At 46.4% G+C, this 21,767-nt stretch overlaps 2 protein-coding genes across 5 annotated transcripts in view; one reads left to right on the forward strand and one right to left on the reverse strand.

Annotated features, from left to right (window-relative positions):
- Window positions 1-18,926, reverse strand: part of PSMG4 (proteasome assembly chaperone 4) — a 35,078-nt gene extending 16,152 nt beyond the window's left edge. The window contains exon 1 of the mRNA XM_069730726.1: window positions 18,722-18,926. Within this exon, the coding sequence (XP_069586827.1) occupies window positions 18,722-18,892 (171 nt within the window). The 5' untranslated portion in view covers window positions 18,893-18,926. The remainder of the gene's footprint in view (window positions 1-18,721) is intronic.
- Window positions 18,927-18,953: 27 nt separating this feature from the next.
- The window catches only part of ACD (ACD shelterin complex subunit and telomerase recruitment factor), a 108,073-nt gene continuing 105,259 nt past the window's right edge, over window positions 18,954-21,767 (forward strand). For 2 of the 4 annotated variants that reach the window (XM_069730727.1, XM_069730729.1), the window contains exon 1: window positions 18,954-19,023. The gene's annotated coding sequence lies outside the window, so the exon portion shown is untranslated. The other 2 variants (XM_069730731.1, XM_069730728.1) reach the window with 2 other exon arrangements.

The raw sequence follows: 21,767 nt of genomic DNA on the forward strand, positions 1-21,767 counted from the left end.
TATATTGCACAGCCCGCGTCGTATATTGCACAGCCCGTGCAGTACCATGCACGCAGTATATAACACAGCCGAGGAAGTACACTGCACAGCCCGCGCAGTACACTGCACAGCCCGCGCAGTACACTGCACAGCCCGCGCAGTACACTGCACAGCCCGCGCAGTACACTGCACAGCCCGCGCAGTCTATAGCAATGTGGCCACCATATCCCTGTTAAAAAAAAGAATTAAAATAAAAAATAGTGATATACTCACCCTCCGTTGGACCCCGGATCCAAGCGAAGCGTTTTCCGATGCTCCTCGCGCGCTCCGGTCTCAAGAGTGCATTGCAGTCTCGCGAGATGATGACGTAGCGGTCTCGTGAGACCGCTAAGTTATCATCTCGTGAGACCGCAATGCATGGAGTGGTCACCGGGGCGTCACGAGGAGTAGGAAAGGCCTATTCCTCATCCGGGGGGCCGACGGACGGTGAGTATATACCGTAACTATTTTTTATTTTTTTATTATTTTTAACATTAGATCTTTTTACTATTGATGATGCACAGGCAGCATGAATAGTAAAAAGTTGGTCACACAGGGTTAATAGCAGCGTTAACCGAGTGCGTTACACCGCGGTCAACGCTGCCATTAACCCTGTGTGAGCGCTGACTGGAGGGGATTATGGAGTGGGCACTGACTGCGGGGAGGAAGGAGCGGCCATTTTGCTGCCGGACTGTGCCCGTCGCTGATTGGTCGTGGCTGTTTTGCCACGACCAATCAGCGACTTGGATTTCCATGACAGACAGAGGCCGCGACCAATGAATATCCGTGACAGACGGAAGTGACCCTTAGACAATTATATAGTAGACTAGATGGTGGCCCGATAACGCATCGGGTATTCTACAATATGTATGTATGTATATAGCAGCCACATAGTATATAGCACAGGCCACGTAGTATATAGGAGTACTACGTGACCTGTGGTATATACCATGTGGCTGCTATATACATACATACATATTGTAGAATACCCGATGCGTTAATATAGGCCACGCAGTAAATAACACAGCCCACGTAGTATAGAACAGCCCACACAGTATATAGCAGCTACGCAGTATATAACACAGCCCACGTAGTATGTAACACTGGCCACGTAGTATATAGCACGCAGTATAGAACACAGCCACGTAGTATATAACACTGCCCACATAGTATATAGCAGCTATGTAGTATATAATGCAGCCCACGCAGTATAGAACACAGCCCACATAGTATCTAACACTGGCCAGGTAGTATATAGCAGCCACGCGGTATCTAACACAGCCCAGTATTTAGCAGTGTGGGCACCATATCCCTGTTAAAAAAAATAATTAAAATAAAAATAGTTACTCACCCGCGGGGATCCAGCGAACCTCTGGCAATGCGCGTGCGGCTGCCATCTTTCGTTCCCAGGATGCACTGCGAAATCACCCAGATCACTTAGCGGTCTCGCGAGACCGCTAAGTCTTCTGGGTAATTTCGCAATGCATCTCTGGGAACGGAAGCTGGCGGCAGGCGCGAGCGCATCGTCGGACTACGGAAGGCGAGAATAGCAGGTTTTTTGTTTTTTTTATTAATTTTAACATTAGATCTTTTTACGATTGATGCTGCATAGGCAGCATCAATATTAAAAACTTGGTCACATAGGGTTAATAGCGGCGGTAATGGAGTGAGTTACCCGCGGCATAAAGCAGTCCGTTACCGCTGGCATTAACCCTGTGTGAGCGGTGACTGGAGGGGAGTATGGAGTGGGCGCTGACTGCAGGGAGTATGGAGCGGGCACTGGGCACTGACTGCAAGGAAGTAGGGAGGGAGTAATCGGAGTGTGGCCGTCGCTGATTGGTGGCGGCAGCCATGACAGGCAGCTGGCAAGACCAATCAGCGACTTGCATTTCCATGACAGACAGAGGCCGCGACCAATGAATATCCGTGACAGACAGACAGAAAGACGGAAGTGACCCTTAAACAATTATATAGTAGATGGAGCCTAGATTAAAATATGTCCCTGAACCAACCCTGGGAATATGATACACGTCCATTAAAATGTGGGCTCTTTTCACGTATAGAAAATGCTCTGAAACATCCATTGTAGACATTTTGTATTCTTTTCTAATATCTGGATACCAAGCAGGGCTACCACCATGCTTCCACTGTTGCTTTAACCGGCAGATGCCAGTAAATGCTATGGTCTAGTATAGTAAACCGTTCTTGTTACACAAATACAATACTAATGCAAACCAGCAGATGGCGCCATCTAATACAGGTTTTTCTGTACCTTGGTACAAGTCATTAATATATTGCTTGCGTATACAGTAGAGTACAGGATCAGAAGCACATGCTATATAGTCAAATATATGTTTCTGCCCCAAGCGTTTCCAGTGTACAAGATCCCATAGGTATCAGTTTTCAAGTCTAATTCTTTTTGTCCAATTCTTTGTATGATTCAAAACAATTGTATCCACTGGGGCTTAGAACTGGTCGAAAACAGTCTATGTTCTGCTTTAAGACACGTTCCAGTTGTAAGTTGCAATATTATTAATTACCGTAATACATTATGGGATGCAGACAGAGGTGCAGGTTTTGCCGTTTATATTCAGTCATTAGCTCCCACCAAAACCAATTTATTTTTAACTTTTGCTTCTTTTCTCCCTGTTGTCCAAGAGCCATAACTTTTTTTTATTTTACTATCAACATATTCAAGACAAGATATAGTTTTAAATGTTGTCACTTATTGTGCTAAAAAAAAAAAATATGTTATTAGTGGGGTATACCGTAGTAGATAAAAAACCATGTTATTTGTGGGGTATAATAGAGCAATAAACATATTCCCTTTACTGTTCAAATTTCATTTTTACGTTAAATTTAATTCACTGTACAGTAAACAAAAAAAAAAAAAAATAGATGACGATTTTTCGATACCAAACTTTTCTTTTTTAAAACTTTAGAAAAAAAACAACTGTAAAAATTGCAAATTTGATGTGTTATTCTGAGATCAATAACTTTTTTATTTTTCCATTGGTTTCTCTCTGAGGGTTCTTTTTTTTTCTAATAGGGACAGTTGTAGTTTTCATTGGAACCATTTTTAATTTTGGGTTAAGCAAGGCTTTTTGATTGTTCTTCCATTTTTTGGAGAGACATGGTGACTAGGGTTGAGCGAAACGGGTCGTTCATTTTCAAAAGTCGCCGACTTTTGGCAAAGTCGGGTTTCATGAAACCCGATCCGACCCCTGTGCGGGGTCGGCCATGCGGTACGCGACTTTCGCGCCAAAGTCGCGTTTCAATGACGCGAAAAGCGCCATTTCTCAGCCAATGAAGGTAAACGCAGAGTGTGGGCAGCGTGATGACATAGGTCCTGGTCCCCACCATCTTAGAGAAGGGCATTGCAGTGATTGGCTTGCTGTCTGCAGCGTCACAGGGGCTATAAAGGGGAGTTCCCGCCGACCGCCATGTTACTGCTGCTGATCTGAGCTTAGGGAGAGGTTGCTGCCGCTTCGTCAGAAGCAGGGATAGCGTTAGGCAGGGTCCATTAACCACAAAACCGCTTGTGCTGTAGCGATTTCCACTGCCCAATACCACCTTCGGTGTGCAGGGACAGTGGAAGCTACATTTTTTTTTTTTTTCCTCAGCGCTGTAGCTCATTGGGCTGCCCTAGAAGGCTCCCTGATAGCTGCATTGCTGTGTGTACGCCGCTGTGCAAACCAACTGCTTTTTTCAAAGCACAAATCCTCTTGTTCCTTCCTTTCTGCACAGCTATGTTGTTTGTTTGTCCACACTTTTTATTTAATTTGTGCATCAGTCCACTCCTTATTGCTGCCTGCCATACCTGGCTGAGATTACTGCAGGGAGATAGTAATTGAAGGACAGTTCCTTTTTTTTTTTTTTTTTTTTTGTGGGAGATTAAGATTGGCATTTCTGCTAGAGTGCCATCCCTGTCTGTGCCATCTCTCACTCAGTGGGCCATAGAAAGCCTATTTATTTTTTTGCTTGATTTGGGTTCTAAAATCTACCTGAAAAAATCACTACATCAATCAGTGGGAGAAAAATATTGGCCTCAGGACTTGTGTGCCACTCCTGACTCCTGTGTGTGCCATCTCTCACTCAGTGGGCCATAGAAAGCCTATTTATTTTTTTGCTTGATTTGGGTTCCAAAATCTACCTGAAAAAAATCACTGCATCAATCAGTGGGAGAAAAATATTGGCCTCAGGGCTTGTGTGCCACTCCTGACTCCTGTGTGCATCATCACTCACTCAGTGGGCCATAGAAAGCCTATTTTTTTTTTTTTGCTTAATTTGGGTTCTAAATTCTACCTGAAAAAATCAATAAATCAATCAGTGGGAGATTAATATTGGCCTTTGGGCTTGTGTGCCAGTCCTAAGCGTGCCATCTCTCTCTCTCAGATAGTGGGCCATAGAAAGCCTATTTATTATTTTTTTTATTGGGTTTATAAATTTTCCCTGAAAAAAAAAAAAAAAGTGGGAGATTAATATTGGCCTCTGGGCTTGTGTACCAGTCCTGAGCGTGCCATCTCTCTCACAAATAGTGGGCCATAGAAAGCCTATTTATTTATTTTTTCTTGGTTTTATAAATTCTCCCTGAAAAAAAAAGGGAGATTAATATTGGCCTTTGGGCTTGTGTACCAGTCCTAAGCGTGCCATCTCTCTCTCTCAGATAGTGGGCCATAGAAAGCCTATTTATTTTTTTGGTTGATTTGGGTTCTAAATTCTACCAGAAAAAAATCACTAAATCAATCAGTGGGAGATAAATATTGGCCTCTGGGCTTGTGTGCCACTCCTGACTCCTGTGTGCGTCATCTCTCACTCAGTGGACCATAGAAAGCCTATTTTTTGTTTTATTTGTTTTCTAAATTCTCCCTGAAAAAATCATTTTATTTTATTTGGTTTCTAAATTCTTCCTGAAAAAATCATTTTTTTTAATTATTTTTTTTTCTAAAGTCTCCCTGAAAAAAAAAAAAAAATCAAATCAGTGGGAGATTAATATTGCCCTTTCTGCTTGTGTGCCAGTCTTGACTCCTGGGTGTGCCATCTCTCTCTCTCCAATTGTGGGCCATAGAAAGCCTATTATTTTTTTAGCTTGATTTGGGTTCCAAAATCTACCTGAAAAAAATCACTACATCAATCATTGGGAGAACAATATTGGCCTCTGGGCTTGTGTGCCACTCCTGACTCCTGTGTGCGTCATCTCTCACTCAGTGGGCCATAGAAAGCCTATTTTTTGTTTTATTTGTTTTCTAAATTCTCCCTGAAGAAATCATTTTATTTTATTTGGTTTCTAAATTCTTCCTGAAAAAATCATTTTATTCTATTATTTTTTTTTCTAAAGTCTCCCTGAAAAAAAAAAAATACGGTAATCAAATCAGTGGGAGATTAATATTTACATTTGTGCTTCAGTGACAGTACTGCGTGTGTGGCATCTCTCTCATTTGTTGCCACCAAAAACAGAGTGTGTAACATTGTGCCTGATTTTCGTTGTGGTCTCACCCACCTGTAAAGGGGTAGCTAAATCATACTGAAGTTATAGCTCACCGTGTAAGTTGTGTGACAGCAACAAATACCGTTAGTTTGGTTACGTTTTTAAAACAATGAGGAAGTCTGGTGGAAGAGGTCGTGGCCGGGGGCGTTCATTGTCAGCTGGTAATGAGGGTAGTGGTAGTGGTGGAGCATCAGGTGGTCGTGGGAAAAAAAATATTGCACCTAAGTCTGGAGCTGTGGAGCCAGGTTCGTCGTCTGGCTACACAAGGCCTCGAACGCTCCGTTTTCTGGGAGTAGGAAAACCGCTTTTAAGCCGGAGCAGCAAGAGCAAGTTTTGGCTTATCTTGCTGACTCAGCCTCTAGCTCTTTTGCCTCCTCTCGTGAAACTGGTAAATGTAAAAGCAGCGCGTCGTTAGTGGATGTTCACGGTCAGGGACAAGTCGCTTCCTTGTCCTCTTCAGCAAAAACAACAACAAGAGAGAAGGATGCAGCAGGCGACACAACGGGTTACTCCATGGAGCTCTTTACACATACCGTCCCTGGCTTAGAAAGTGAAGCAGTTAACAGTCCATGCCCATTACAAGTTGAATCTGACATGGAGTGCACTGATGCACAGCCACAGCCAGACTACTATGCTGGTCCTTTGACTCAGACCACAACATTGCCCTCGCAGAGTAATGATCAAGAATCAGACCCTGATGAGACTATGTTGCCCCATCACGAACGCTATACCACCGACCGACACGGTGACACAGACGAAGTTGCACACGAGCTACAAGAAGAGGTAATAGATGACCCAGTTGTTGACCCCGATTGGCAGCCATTGGGGGAACAGGGTGCAGGCGGCAGCAGTTCTGAAGCGGAGGAGGAGGGGCCGCAGCAGGCATCAACATCGCAACAGGTTCCATCTGCCGGGCCCGTATCTTGCCCAAAACGCGTGGCAAAGCCAAAACCTGTTGGAGGACAGCGTGGCCATCCGGTTAAAGCTCAGTCTGCAATGCCTGAAAAGGTATCCGATGCTAGAAAGAGTGCAGTCTGGCATTTTTTTAAACAACATCCAATTGATCAGCGCAAAGTCATCTGTCAAAAATGTTCAACTACCTTAAGCAGAGGGAAGAATCTGAAAAGTCTCAAGACAAGTTGCATGCATAGACATTTAACCGCCATGCATTTGCAAGCTTGGACTAACTACCAAACGTCCATTAAGGTTGTAGCACCCTCGGCCAATGAAGCTAGTCATCAACGCAACATCCCTTCCGGCAGTGTAGGGCCACCATTTTCCGCACCACCTGCAGTATCTGTGCAGGTTTCTTTGCCAGGCCAAAGCAGTCAGGGTCAGGGAATCACCAGTTTCGTAGTAGGAAACACTGCATCTAGGGCACCGGCGGCAACAATACCATCTCCCACCGTCTCTCAGTCTGCCATGTCCACCGGCACCCCCGCTAGTTCCACGATCTCCAGCTCTCCAGTCCAGCTCACCCTACATGAGACTATGGTTAGAAAAAGGAAGTACTTAGCCTCGCATCCGCGTACACAGGGTTTGAACGCCCACATAGCTAGACTAATCTCGTTAGAGATGATGCCCTACCGGTTAGTTGAAAGCGAAGCTTTCAAAGCCCTGATGGACTACGCTGTACCACGCTACGAGCTACCCAGTCGACACTTTTTTTCCAGAAAAGCCATCCCAGCCCTCCACCAGCATGCACTCAGGCAATCTGTGAGCACAAAGGTGCACCTGACAACAGATGCATGGACCAGTAGGCATGGCCAGGGACGTTACGTGTCCATCACGGCACACTGGGTAAATGTGGTGGATGCAGGGTCCACAGGGGACAGCAATTTTGGGACAGTTCTGCCTAGCCCACGGTCTAGGAAACAGTTGGCTGTAGCCGTTCGCACCCCCTACTCCTCCTCCTCGTCCTCCTGCAGAAGCGAGACCTCGTCCACAGACCGCAGTCGCACAACCACTCCATCCGCAGCTGCCACTGTTGCACACCAGGTCTCCCATTATGGGGCAGCTACTGGCAAACGTCAGCAGGCTGTATTGGCTATGAAGTGTTTGGGCGACAACAGACACACCGCTGAAGTTCTGTCCGAGTTCTTGCAGAAAGAAACGCAGTCGTGGCTGGGCACTGTAGATCTTGAGGCAGGCAAGGTAGTGAGTGATAACGGAAGGAATTTCATGGCTGCCATCTCCATTTCCCAACTGAAACACATTCCTTGCCTGGCTCACACCTTAAACCTGGTGGTGCAGTGCTTCCTGAAAAGTTATCCGGGGTTATCCGACCTGCTCCTCAAAGTGCGTGGACTTTGCTCACATATCCGCCGTTCGCCCGTACACTCCAGCCGTATGCAGACCTATCAGCGTTCTTTGAACCTTCCCCAGCATCGCCTAATCATAGACGTTGCAACAAGGTGGAACTCAACACTGCACATGCTTCAGAGACTGTGCGAACAGAGGCGGGCTGTTATGTTTTTGTGGGAGGATACACATACACGGGCAGGCAGTAGGATGGCAGACATGGAGTTGTCAGGTGTGCAGTGGTCGAAGATTCAAGACATGTGTCAAGTCCTTCAGTGTTTTGAGGAATGCACACGGCTGGTTAGTGCAGACAACGCCATAATAAGCATGAGCATCCCCCTAATGCGTCTGCTGATGCAAAGTTTGACGCACATAAAGGATCAGGCGTCTGCAGCTGAGGAAGAGGAAAGCCTTGATGACAGTCAGCCATTGTCTGGCCAGGGTAGTGTACAGGACGAGGTAGCGGGCGAAGAGGAGGAGGAGGAGGACGAGGAGGATGATGGGGATGATTATATTTTTAATGAGGAAGCTTTTCCGGGGCCACTGGAAATTGTTGGCGCGGCAAGGCCGGGTTCTGGTTTTTGGAGGGACACAAGTGACGTGGATTTGCCTGAAACTGCCCCTCAACCAAGCACAACCGCAGATTTGAGAACTGGAACTTTGGCCCACATGGCGGATTATGCCTTACGTATCCTCAAAAGGGACACACGCATTACTAAAATGATGAACGATGACGATTACTGGTTGGCCTGCCTCCTTGATCCTCCCTATAAAGGCAAATTGCAAAATATAATGCCACATGACAACTTGGAAATAATATTAGCAACCAAACAATCAACTCTTGTTGACCGTTTGCTTCTGGCATTCCCTGCACACAGCGCCCGTGATCGTTCTCACACGAGCTGCAGGGGCCAGCAGACCAGAGGAGTTAGAGGGGCAGAAATCAGAAGTGGCGTTGGCCAGAGGGGTTTTCTGACCAGGTTGTGGAGTGATTTTGCTATGACCGCAGACAGGACAGGTACTGCAGCATCAATTCAAAGTGACAGGAGACAACATTTGTCCAGTATGGTTACAAACTATTTTTCATCCCTTATCGACGTTCTCCCTCAACTGTCATTCCCATTTGATTACTGGGAATCCAAATTAGACACCTGGCCAGAATTGGCAGAATATGCATTGCAGGAGCTTGCTTGCCCGGCAGCTAGTGTCCTATCAGAAAGAGTATTCAGTGCTGCAGGTTCAATACTAACAGAAAAAAGGACTCGTCTGGCTACCCAAAATGTAGATGATCTAACCTTCATTTAAATGAACCACAACTGGATTTCGAAATCTTTTGCCCCACCTTGCCCGGCTGACACCTAGCTTTCCTATGAAAAGGTCTTGCCTGTGGAATATTCTGAATGACTTTTCCAATCTCGTAATTTTCTGCACCTGATTGTCCAGCATACGACATGTTTACACCTCACTAAATGGCCAAACTCCCCACACGGGGCCGTGGTATCGCCACTTGGCGCCAGCACCCGTGAGAGTGCTGTTTGTCTGAAGAGGTGGGTGTGCCCGCTTTTGGTCGACGGCACTGCCACTGGGTCCCTCATAGTACAATAAAGTGTCTCTGGCGGTGGTGGTGCGCACCCAACGTCAGACACACCGTTGTAATATGAGGGGCCCTGGGCCTGTACCGCCGGCCACAAGACAGTTCCCCCCCCAGCTCAAACAGTGCTCTACCACTTGCAAAAATATCTCTCACAGCTCCACCAATGTTTAGTCTATGCGCTGACATCCTTCAATGCCTGGCACTGACAATACCATTGTATTGACATTTTTGTTATGTTAGGCCTTCGAAGCCTGTCTGCGGTCCCTCCTTCCACTAGGCCTCCACTGACCATTGTACTGCTGCCGTTGTACCACTGGAACCAATTTTAAATTGCCAACAGCCCTATTTTTTATGTTAGGCCTTCGAAGCCTGTCTGCGGTCCCTCCTTCCACTAGGCCTCCACTGACCATTGTACTGCTGCCCTTGTACCACTGGAACCAATTTTAAATTGCCAACAGCCCTATTTTTTTATGTTAGGCCTTCGAAGCCTGTCTGCGGTCCCTCCTTCCACTAGGCCTCCACTGACCATTGTACTGCTGCCCGTGTACCCCTGGAACCAATTTTAAATTGCCAACAGCCCTATTTTGTTATGTTAGGCCTTCAAAGCCTGTCTGCGGTCCCTCCTTCCACTAAGCCTCCACTGACCACACCACTGCTGCCCGTGTACCCCTGGAACCAATTTAAAATTGCCTACAGCCAGCCCAATTTTTTTATTTTAGGCCTTCGATGCCTGTCTGCGGTCCGTTCTTTCTACTACTACTACACTGACCAGGCCACTGCTGCCCGTGTTCCCCTGGAACCAATTGAAAATTGCCTACAGCCATGTGTTATTATGTTAGGCCTTCGATGCCTGTTTGCGGTCACTCCTTCCACTAGGCCTCCACTGACCACACCACTGCTGCCCGTGTACCCCTGGAACCAATTTAAAATTGCCTACAGCCATCTGTTATTATGTTAGGCCTTCGAAGCGTGTCTGCGGTCCTTCCTTCCAATAGTTCTCCACTGACCAGACCAATGCTGGCCGTGTACCCCTGGAACCCAGCTGAAAGTGCATGTAGCCTCCTTTTTTTCTTTGTTTTATATTTAGAAAGCCCAGATGAACTACGCTGTGCAACGGTTCAAGCTACCCAGTCGACATTTCTTTTGCGAGAAAAGCCATCCCAGCCCTCCACCAGCATGAAAAAGTCTGCATTGTCATAGCACTCAGGCAATCAAACAGTAGAAAGGTGCACCTGACAAGAGACTCATGGACCAGTAGGCATGTCCACAAACAGTTACGTGTCCATTACGGCGCACTGGGTTAATGTGTTGGATGCATGGTCCACAGGGGACAGCCTACAAAGTCTGTCTGCAGTCCCTAATTCCAATTTTCCTCCGCTGACCACACCACTGCTGCCCGTGTACCCCTGGAACCAATTTTACAGTGGTACAGCCTAATTTTGTTATGTTAGGCCTACTACACCTGTCTGCGGTCCCTCCTTCCAATACTCGTCCACTGACCACACCACTGCTGCCCGTGGACCCCTGGAACCTATTTTTAATTGCATAGAGCATCCTTTTTTTAATAGTAGGCGTACAAAGTCTGTCTGCGGTCCACTATTGAAATTGTCCTCCACTGCCCAGAGCACTGCTGCTTGTGTACCCCTGTAACTTTTTTAAGCTGCAGTGAGCCACATTTTTGGTTTAAGTCCTACTACCTGTGTCTGTCTGCGCCACTCAATTCAGCTGTGTTCCTTTGAAAAAAGCTGAGCGTCAATAGTCTTGTTTTCAGCCTCTAGGAATTTTAAAACTGCATTGGGGGTACAACTTTGGTAGGGCCTACTAACGGTGTCTGCCTCCCCAAGGTGTGCCCCAGGTTTCCTCGCCATTGGTTCGATCTTAATGCTCTCGTTTAGTAGTTGTTGGAAACTACACTGCATTAGGCCTACAAATTGGGTATGGGGTGTAGAGAGATGGTGTGTTCCACTCCAAGGTGTTCCCCAGGTTTCCTCGCCATTGCTTCGATCTTCATGCTCTCGTTTAGTAGTTGTTGGAAACTACACTGCATTAGGCCTACAAATTGGGTATGGGGTGTAGAGAGATGGTGTGTTCCACTCCAAGGTGTTCTCCAGGTTGCCTTTCCTGAGCTTCGATCTTAATGCTCTCGTTTAGTAGTTGTTGGAAACTACACTGCATTAGGCCTACAAATTGGGTATGGGGTGTAGAGAGATGGTGTGTTCCACTCCAAGGTGTTCCCCAGGTTTCCTCTCCATTGCTTCGATCTTCATGCTCTCGTTTAGTAGTTGTTGGAAACTACGCTGCATTAGGCCTACAAATTGGGTATGGGGTGTAGAGAGATGGGGTGTTCCACTCCAAGGTGTTCTCCAGGTTGCCTTTCCTGAGCTTCGATCTTCTGGCTCTCGTTTAGTAGTTGTTGGAAACTACGCTGCATTAGGCCTACAAATTGGGTATGGGGTGTAGAGAGATGGTGTGTTCCACTCCAAGGTGTTCCCCAGGTTTCCTGTCCATTGCTTCGATCTTCATGCTCTCGTGTAGTAGTTGTTGGAAACTACACTGCTAAAGGCCTACAAATTGGGTATGGGGTGTAGAGAGATGGTGTGTTCCACTCCAAGGTGTTCCCCAGGTTTCGTCCACATTGCTTCGGTCTTCCGACTCTCGTTTAGTAGTTGTAGAAAACTACACTGCATTAGGCCTACAAATTGGGTATGGGGTGTAGAGAGACGGTGTGTTCCACTCCAAGGTGTTCTCCAGGTTGCCTTTCCTGAACTTCTATCTTCAGGCTCTCATTAAATTGTGGTTAAATGGAACAACTGCATTTGGCGTACTAGTTGGTTTGGGGCCTACTATCGGTGTCTGCCACTCCTTGCTGTTCTCCTCCACTGAACAAAGCTGTGCCGCCTGTTTACTACGGTTGCCAATTTTGAACTGCATTTCGACTACTTACTGATTTGGGCCTACTCTCTGTGTCAGCCTCTCATTCCAGTTGTCCTCCACTGCAATGCCCCCTGGTTAGTCCTGTGTTACCAATTTTGAACTGCATTTAGCCAAACTTTATTCTTTGGGCCTATATCTGTGTTTCCTCCTCATCCTGCCCATTGCCCAGCCAGTGATAGATGAGTCTGCTGGTACATTGACCCATAACGCAAAATTCCCCGTGCACGCTACACAGCAAGATTGTGACCCAGCTGAAAGTCAGGTTCCTCTTCCCGCATACCATACCACCTTACACGGGGACAAAGAGGAAGGTGCAGATGAAAGTGCAGGTTCCTTCATCAGGTGGGGGGAGGAATACTAGTTGGCGACGTCACTGGCACAGGGCCTCTCATAGTACGCAAAAGTGTTGCTGCCGGTGGGAGGCGCCCCCGCCGTGCAAACACACCGCTGTACTTTGAGGGGCCCTGTGCCACTGCCAATGCCAACGAGTGGGCCCCCCCTGCTTGCTCAGGATCACAGCACTTGCAAAGTTGAAATACTTACCTCTCCCTGCTCCACTGCCGTGACGTGGTCCAGATTTACTGGGCCCACTAATTACTTGAACCAGCCCTACCCCCCACAACTTTAGCCAAATGACCCCCAATTTCAAATGCCTTCCAATTATTATAAGGTAAATTACGATTGACAAGCTTCTGTAACAAGAATGGATGTTTTTGCCATTAAAATGGGCAGTGTAGGTGTTTTCCTGGCCTCCACTCACTGCCGACTATGCTCCCCCATTGACTTGCATTGGGTTTCGTGTTTCGGGCGATACCCGACTTTTCGCCATAATCGGCCGATTCCACTCGACTCGACTTCTAAGATAGTTGGGTTTCGCGAAACACGACTCGACTCTAAAAAGGTCAAGGTCGCTCAACCCTAATGGTGACCATGTTACAATGCAGGAAAAATAAAGTGATATTTTAACATTTCAACTTTTACAAAGTTTATTTTATACAATTTTTATCATTATTTCAATGATGGGAAAAGGAAGAAATTGTTTAGTTTTTAATGATAAAGTGGAATCTGGGACTTTAACATTGATGGCCTATCCTTAGTCTTTGGGGCTGTTCACATGCCTGTGTATTTTTGCCAACCAAGCAGTCTACCCCAAAACACGGATATAAGTTACATTTTGATTGAATCATGAATCAAACTAGCCAATGCAAACCTGTGAGTCCGTTAAAGAAAAATATAAATAAAAAATACAGACGGACAATCAACATTCAGATGCCCTTGATGTCCTGTCCCATTTTCAGGGTTGGTTGATAGAAGTCTGAGAACACTTCTACACAAAAAACTGATAAAAAAAGTGACAGACCAAAAATTCATGAAAATTTGATCCAAAACACAGATGAAAAAAATTGGTTTGTGAATATAGCTAGAGGAAAAATCAGCAATGTCTAAATGAGGCCTGATGCCAGGTTTAGGCTGGTTTCACATTTGCGGTTGTGTCCGCAGCGTTTCTTTCGCAATTATCCGCATGCGTTGTGTTTTCCTATATTTAACATTAGGGACGCATGCGTCTGCGATCGGTTGCGTTTTGCTGCGTTTGACGACGCATGCGTTGTTTCGTCGTTTGCGGTTTGGCGCGGTAAACGCTATATGTAGTAATTTTAGAGGCGTCAATTTGCCGCCTATAAACGTATGCGGTTGTTAGCGGAAAGAATGCGGCAAAAAAACGCATTACAGTCTATGTGAACGCATGCGTTCAGAAGCACATGCGTTTGTGAACGCATGCGTTGCATCACAGGAGAACATGTCTAGACACTGATTAGCCACCACCCTCCACATACAAACTGATAAAGGGAGGGAGTGGACATTTGCAGGTCACTATACAGCAGACTGGGAAGCAGACCAGACAGAGGAAAGCACCTTGGAGGAAACAAGACTCTGAACAATGTGAGTATATCAAAGCCAATGCATGTATTTTGTATTTTCTGTCTCTATATGTCCTAATTTCTACCATTTTTTTCTTTCTGCATGCATCAGAATGTCATCTTCTTCTGATGAGGAGCAACATCCTGGGCCTGCACAAGCCGAACATGTCAGTAAAGTGAGTACTCACCTCCTCAGATTGGTAAGTATTCACTGTCACATCTACACATGTGACAATTTTTTTTTCCTTTTTTTAGAGCACTTCCTCCACTGCGGCAGAGGCTGAGCAGGAGCAGCGGGTTCACGGTCGGGTGGCAAGGCGGAAGCGTGTAAGTATACCTGGCTGTTTATTGTATCCTCACTGTACTATTCTTAAATGTTCATTTCTTTACTTTCCTCTTTCTTTACCTTTTTCTTCTTGACTCCTTTTTTTTCTTGACTTTCAATATTCATGCCAGTTTTCTGCCTCTGTTTTCTTTCTTTTCCTTATGTTAATCTCTCCAACATTAATGTATTTTTTTATTTTTTAGGTTCCAGAACGGGATGAGGACCTCATTGAAAATGACCTCCTAATCTCCCTGATCCATGAGCGAGTCCCGTTGTGGGACACCCGGGTTCCGCAGCACTCGGACAACATGACGATCCGGCGGCTATGGAATGAGGTGGCCAAAGCGAGGTGGGATGGCTGGAACAACACCCCGACTCGGGTCCGAAATGCATTTTGTAAGTATTGCAATGCAGTGTGAAGCATCAGAGACCTTGGCCGGGATCACACAGCTGTGTGTGATGAGAGAAACTCTCAGAAGTTTCTCTCCTCACACACAGTTGTGTGATCACGGCCAAAAGTCTATTGTCTAACCATTATTTTTTGTTTTTTCAACAGTGCTCAAAGTCAAAACACGTTGGCGTTCGATGAAGGATCGCTTCAACAAGGACCTTCGTCAAGAGAGTCGGCTTCCTAGTGGTTTGGGTGCAAGGATCCGAAAATATCCGAAAAGTATATATAAAAGTATTTTTTGGTGTATTAGGTTGTGTTGTATTGCCATAATCTGTATGTTTCTATTCCACAGGAGTTGGCGTTTTGTAAATGTTTGGTATTCATTTTTTTTTTCTTCTTTTTTCACAGCACATGGAGCAGCACTCTTGACCCTGGTTCTGGAGCGGTCCTTCATCAGACAGCCATGGACAGCTCCAGTCAGGAGAACCGTGGCCAGTCCATGCATTGTGGTCCATGATCAGACCAAGATCCACAGACGGCTGCATGAGCTCGAACACTGATGATTATGCCATGTTTGAGGTTGGTCATATAACTCAATATTCACTCTCACCGATGCACAGAATCCGCATAAATCCACAGCAATTCCAGATTGTGGGCACGTACCCTTAAAGGGACACTGTCACCTGAATTTGGAGGGAACAATCTTCAGCCATGGAGGCGGGGTTTTTGATTCACCCTTTCCTCACCCGCTGGCTGCATGCTGGCTGCAATATTGGATTGAAGTTCATTCTCTGTCCTCCGTAGAACATGCCTGCACAGGGCAATCTTGCCTTGCGCAGGCGTGTACTATGGAGGACAGAGAATGAAGTTCAATCCAATATTGCAGCCAGCATGCAGCCAGCGGGTAAGGAAAGGGTGAATCAAAAACCCCAAAACCCCGCCCCTATGGCTGAAGATTGTTCCCTCCAAATTCAGGTGACAGTGTCCCTTTAAACAATTTGCATGGTTTGCTTTCTACAGTCTTTGTGTTGCATTGCCGATTGCAGGTAGCACATACCCCTGAATTATAGTATGTGCACAAGATATTTATTTAGGCAGGAGAACCCTCAAAGATTTTCCTCAAGATGAAGACACTTCTGGAAACTCCTTTTCTCTGACATTTCATAATCATGAAGTCTTTTTTTTTAAGGAGTTTGGGCTTTCCTGGAGGACATCTGCGACCGCTGGAGGTCTTTTTGAGCTTTTTTCTATAGTGTTTAGTGGCGTCTTTTTTACAAGTGTTTCCCAGACCCTTTTCTAATGCCATTCAACAAGGAATAAATTACTAACATTTTCTTCATTTTTGTTTTAAACTAAAACCGCTGGCGAAGCTTTGAAAAAGATGACTAGGTGTCTTATGAGCCCTCCTGCTGACTTGTCTGGTAAAGTACAGAGCGGCCGGAGCCTGAAGAATAGTCAGCTCACCTCTTAACTGCTTGGCATCTTTGGAAACCAGAGGCTGTTAAAAGACACTCAACAGACTGAGCATGTGCAGAACACGGCATTATTACTTATGTTCATTCTTTTAGTTAGTGCCTGAAGCAAATATTGTGTGCACAAACCATTAAAGGGGGTGGACCAGCACCTATAAAGCCTTTATCAATATCTCCCTTCAAGACCTAATCACTGTCATTAGTTTTATTAGTAAACTCCCTTCACTTCTCTCTATCCAGCTATTTCCTGTTTTTTTTAACTTTATTCCCTGTGACGTTACATGTGAGAGGAGTTTCAAAAAGGGACATCACCTGTGGATAGGGCCGCCCTCACCTCGCTGCAGCGTCTATTTCCCCTCCTGAAAAAGAATGTCAATGGGGGCTGTGCTGTAGTCACTCACCACAGCTATGGTCACCGCCGCCCCCTGATGACATGCTGGGTCCATAGAGGTGATTGAGAAGTGAATACATCTTCAGTCGCCGCCACCTTTTATAGTTTCGGCTTCTAACACCACAATCTTTATCCCTGAACCTAATTGTAGTCAGTTGGTAAAGAGAGAAGCAGTGTGACAGCAGCGCCACCCCTAATGACAACTTGTTTGAGAGCTGTGAGGCGGTGCTGCTGTCACTCACACTGCTTCTATCATCGCTCTCAAATGAATTCACCCACACAAGGCAGCGCTGCTGCCACTCACACTGCTTCTATCACCGCTCTCAAATTAGTCACCTCAGGAGGCGGCGCTGGTGTCACTTACACTGCTTCTATCACAGCTCTCAAATTAGTCACCTCAGGAGGTGGCGCTGGTGTCACTCACACTGCTTCTTTCACCGCTCTCAAATTAGTCACCTCAGGAGGCGGTGCTGCTGCCACTCACACTGCTTCTTTCACCGCTCTCAAATTAGTCACCTCAGGAGGCGGTGCTGGTGTCACTCACACTGCTTCTATCACAGCTCTCAAATTAGTCACCTCAGGAGGCGGTGCTGGTGTCACTCACACTGCTTCTATCACAGCTCTCAAATTAGTCACCTCAGGATGCGGCGCTGGTGTCACTCACACTGCTTCTATCACAGCTCTCAAATTAGTCACCTCAGGATGCGGTGCTGGTGTCACTCACACTGCTTCTATCACAGCTCTCAAATTAGTCACCTCAGGAGGCGGTGCTGCTGCCACTCACACTGCTTCTTTCACCGCTCTCAAATTAGTCACCTCAGGAGGCGGTGCTGGTGTCACTCACACTGCTTCTATCACAGCTCTCAAATTAGTCACCTCAGGAGGCGGTGCTGGTGTCACTCACACTGCTTCTATCACAGCTCTCAAATTAGTCACCTCAGGATGCGGCGCTGGTGTCACTCACACTGCTTCTATCACAGCTCTCAAATTAGTCACCTCAGGAGGCGGTGCTGGTGTCACTCACACTGCTTCTATCACAGCTCTCAAATTAGTCACCTCAGGATGCGGCGCTGGTGTCACTCACACTGCTTCTTTCACCGCTCTCAAATTAGTCACCTCAGGAGGCAGCGCTGCTGCCACTCACACTGCTTCTATCACCGACCCCTGATAACTGATCGATTCAGGAACAAAAACAGAAGTGTCAGAAACAGTGACTGATGGCGGTAATTGAAGATGGAATCACTTCTTGATCATCTCAACTGAACCAGGATCAGCGGATGGCGGTGACCATAGCTGTGGTAGGTGTCTGCAGTGCTGCCAACTGATAACGTCCTGTTCCAAGAGGGTACAATAGACACTGTGGAGAGTGAGTGCAGCCCCAGCTTCCTGCGACTCCTCTCTCAAATGAAACATTACAGGAAGCAAAGTAAAAAAAAACACACAGGAATAAACAGGATAGGGAGAAGTGTAAGGAATTACATAATAAATAAACTCTAAAAGTGGTTATGGCTTACAAATAGATATTTATAAAGGGCTTTCTAGGTATCGGACCTCAATCAGTGGGCTCTTCTGAAGGACTGACAGGAGAAATGATAACTCGGTCTTTGTCAGAGCTGATCTAAGGCCGCGGACCACATCAACGTAGAAATTGCAGTGATATAAGGAACCTATAAAAGCCAAACAGTGCAACATTTATAACAAAACCCAACAGCAAAAACATTTTAGCCCAAAATACATGTATTTAAGTTAAAAAAACAAACATTGTCCCCAGAAGATGGCCCAGCCCTTCCACGAGGTGCCTCATCGGTGTGTATAGCACAGGCAGAAGGGGCGGGGCCTGCGTACACTGCAGACAGACAGACAGACATACATACATAGAACTACTCACAAATCTGCTGCACATGGCCACCGCCAGATTACACAGCCTGGCCGAGCCCCCGACCCACAGGAAGAAGCAGTCCTCCAGGCTCATCACGTGGAAGTGGACGAGCCGCTCACAGATCTTCTCGCTGAAGTTGTGGATAGTGATGGGCCGCTGTGACAGCTCCATGGTTTCCATGCTTCCCTCTGGCCGGTACCCGGCTTCCGGTGACGTCACCGGGTCATGTGTCCCCGTATGTGTGACACTTCCGCCCAAAACAAATATGGCCGCTGAGGGTGAGGAAGTGCCCGGGATGTTATAGTGTGCAGGTACGGTGTGTGCGCCGAGCTGTCCTATGGAGTCACCTCAGGAATATCCGGTGACCGCTGCTCCCCGCACACAGGAGCCATCATCTCTGAGGGCCGGTCACAGACCGCCATTTATGTGTAGGAGAAAACCGCGGGCTCCTTGCGGGCATTCGGTGCCGGTTTTTGAGCCTATACATGTTTAGCTGGCTTTTTTTCAAGCTTATAGTAAGATGCCAGAATAAAAACTCCCATGTAGAGCATGTTGGGTGTGTAAGACGCCAGGAGCCCGAAATACTCCGCAAAGTAAAATAAGACTTATCAGTAAGGCTACGTTCACATTTGCGTTGTTGGGTGCAGCGTCGGCGATGGATACCTACGCATGCGTCTTGCGCCCCTCTCTTTAACATGGGAGGAGCATGGACATGCGCCGTTATGCGTTCTCATGCGTTGTATGACGCATGCGTTTTTTTGGCGCTACAGGTTGCAGTTTTGATGCGTCACATTTCCGAAGAAAAACGCATGCAATGCACCTGCGTCGTAAATGCGCCAAAAAAACACATTAGTGTCTATGAAAAACGCATAGGGCGCAGGTGCCTGCATTGAGCCGCGTTTTTTGACGCATGCGCCTTTTGACTTAATGTATTTTTGGGGGGGCGTTTTTGATCTTCAATTGTATAGGACAACGCATGCGTCAAAAAACGCTGCGTTGTGTATGCGTTTGACATGCGTTGTGCGTTGCGTCGACGACGCACCCAACAACGCAAATGTGAACGTAGCCTAAGGAAGGAAGGCGGCATCGCTTGTAGCGAGTCTCGTGTTTCTCCAAAACCCCAAGTCAGGCTTTGTTTACACCTTGTGTTTTGCAGATTTTATGCCGATTTTTCAGCTGCGTTTCACAGATTTCAGGAATCTCATGCACACCTTGTTTTTTTTCCCCTGATTATTTTGTCAAAGAGCTGCATTTTTGCAAAATACATGTCACTTTTCAGCGTGTTTCGCCCATTGAAAGCATTGGGTAGAGCAAAAATCTCTGCAAACACAGGTGTCGTGTAGTTTTATTTTGTTTTTGATGAAAAAAACCTGACAAAGTAGTTTTTTTTTTTTTCTTGCACTTAGGGTATGTTCACACGTTCCTGATTTCCATCCTTTTTTTCAGGACTAAAAACCGCAGCTCTTTGCAGAAAACGCAGGTCCTTTTTTTGGTGCGTTTTTTGATGCGTTTTTTTATGCAGTTTTCTATGCAGAGTCTGTGTGTTTTCTAGGGAGTTTTTTAGGGTTAAAATGGCTGAAAATACCCTAACCCTACCCCTAACCCTAACCCTATTCTAACCTTAGTGGAAAAAAAAAAAAAATTCTTAATTTTTTTTATTGTCCCTACCTATGGGGGTGACAAAGGGGGGGGGGGTGTTATTTACTATTTTTTTTATTTTGATCACTGAGATGGGTTATATCTCAGTGATCAAAATGCACTTTGGAACGAATCTGCCGGCCGGCAGATTCGGCGGGCGCACTGTGCATGCGCCCGCCATTTTGCAAGATGGCGGCGCCAAGGGAGAAGACGGCCGGACGGACATCGGGAGGCCGGGTAAGTATAAGGGGGGGAGATTAGGACACGGGGGGGGCATCGGAGCACGGGGGGGGGGGCATCGGAGCATGGGGGGTGGGGGGGCATCGGAGCATGGGGGGGGGGGCGCATCGGAGCATGGGGGTGGTGGGATCGGGGCAGCCACACTCCGCCCACGCACTTCCGCCCGCTTCCCCGCACTTCCTGCTGCAGCGGTTCGGCACCACAAACCGCAATAAAGCCCGCAGATATATTTTTGATCTGCGGGTTTTACTGCGGGTTTGACCTCACAATGGAGGTCTATGGGTGCAGAACCGCTGCGGCTCTGAAAAAAGAAGTGACATGGTACTTCTTTTTTCCCGCAGCTATTCAGCGCGGCTTTTTTTCTGAATTTCAGGATTGTGTGCACAGTGGTTCCTGTTTTCCATAGGGTACATTGTACTGTACCCTGCATGGAAAACAGCTGCGGAACCGCAGCGGCAAAAACGCTGTGGTTCCGCAGAAAAAAACGCACTGTGTGAACATGGCCTTAACTTTATCAGCATGCACCAAAAACGCCGCAAAAACTGAGCCATACCTGCTTTTTGTAAGCAGCTTAAAATTTTGCATTAGAAAAAAAGCCCACAGCAAAAATGCAATGTGTGACCAATAGCCTAAGGGAGGCCAAGGCTGTGTGCACACGTTGCAGATTTTGGTTTTTTTCGCTATAAAAACGCATACATTATGCATCCCTTCATTTAGAATGCATTCCGCAATTTTTGTGCACATGATGCGTTTTTTTCCACGAAAAAAAAAAACGCATCGCGGTGAAAAACGCAGGATGTTCATTAATTTTGCGGATTTCCCACTATATTATTGCATTGGAAACCTCCGGAAAAATCCGCAAAAAAAAAGCGAGGAAAAACGCATGCCGATTTCTTGCAGAAAATGTCCAGTTTTGCTCAGGAAATTTCTGCAAGAAATCCTGAACGTGTGCACATAGCCTTAATGTGTTTTTTTTTTTTTTTTTTGCATACAATGGGCCCGATTCATGAAGGTGTTCTTCCCCCAAATACTGGGGTAACACACCTTTGGATGTCAGTCAGTGAAAAACCCCTTGTTAACATCACTTTTTGTCATTGTTTTCCTTTAGAAAAACACTTGTAAAAAAAACAAAACTGAAAACTGCAGGTTTTTTTGTCCAAATGAAGGGAACTTTTCA

This window comes from Ranitomeya imitator, chromosome 6 (assembly GCF_032444005.1).
Source record: "Ranitomeya imitator isolate aRanImi1 chromosome 6, aRanImi1.pri, whole genome shotgun sequence".
Lineage (NCBI taxonomy): Eukaryota > Metazoa > Chordata > Amphibia > Anura > Dendrobatidae > Ranitomeya > Ranitomeya imitator.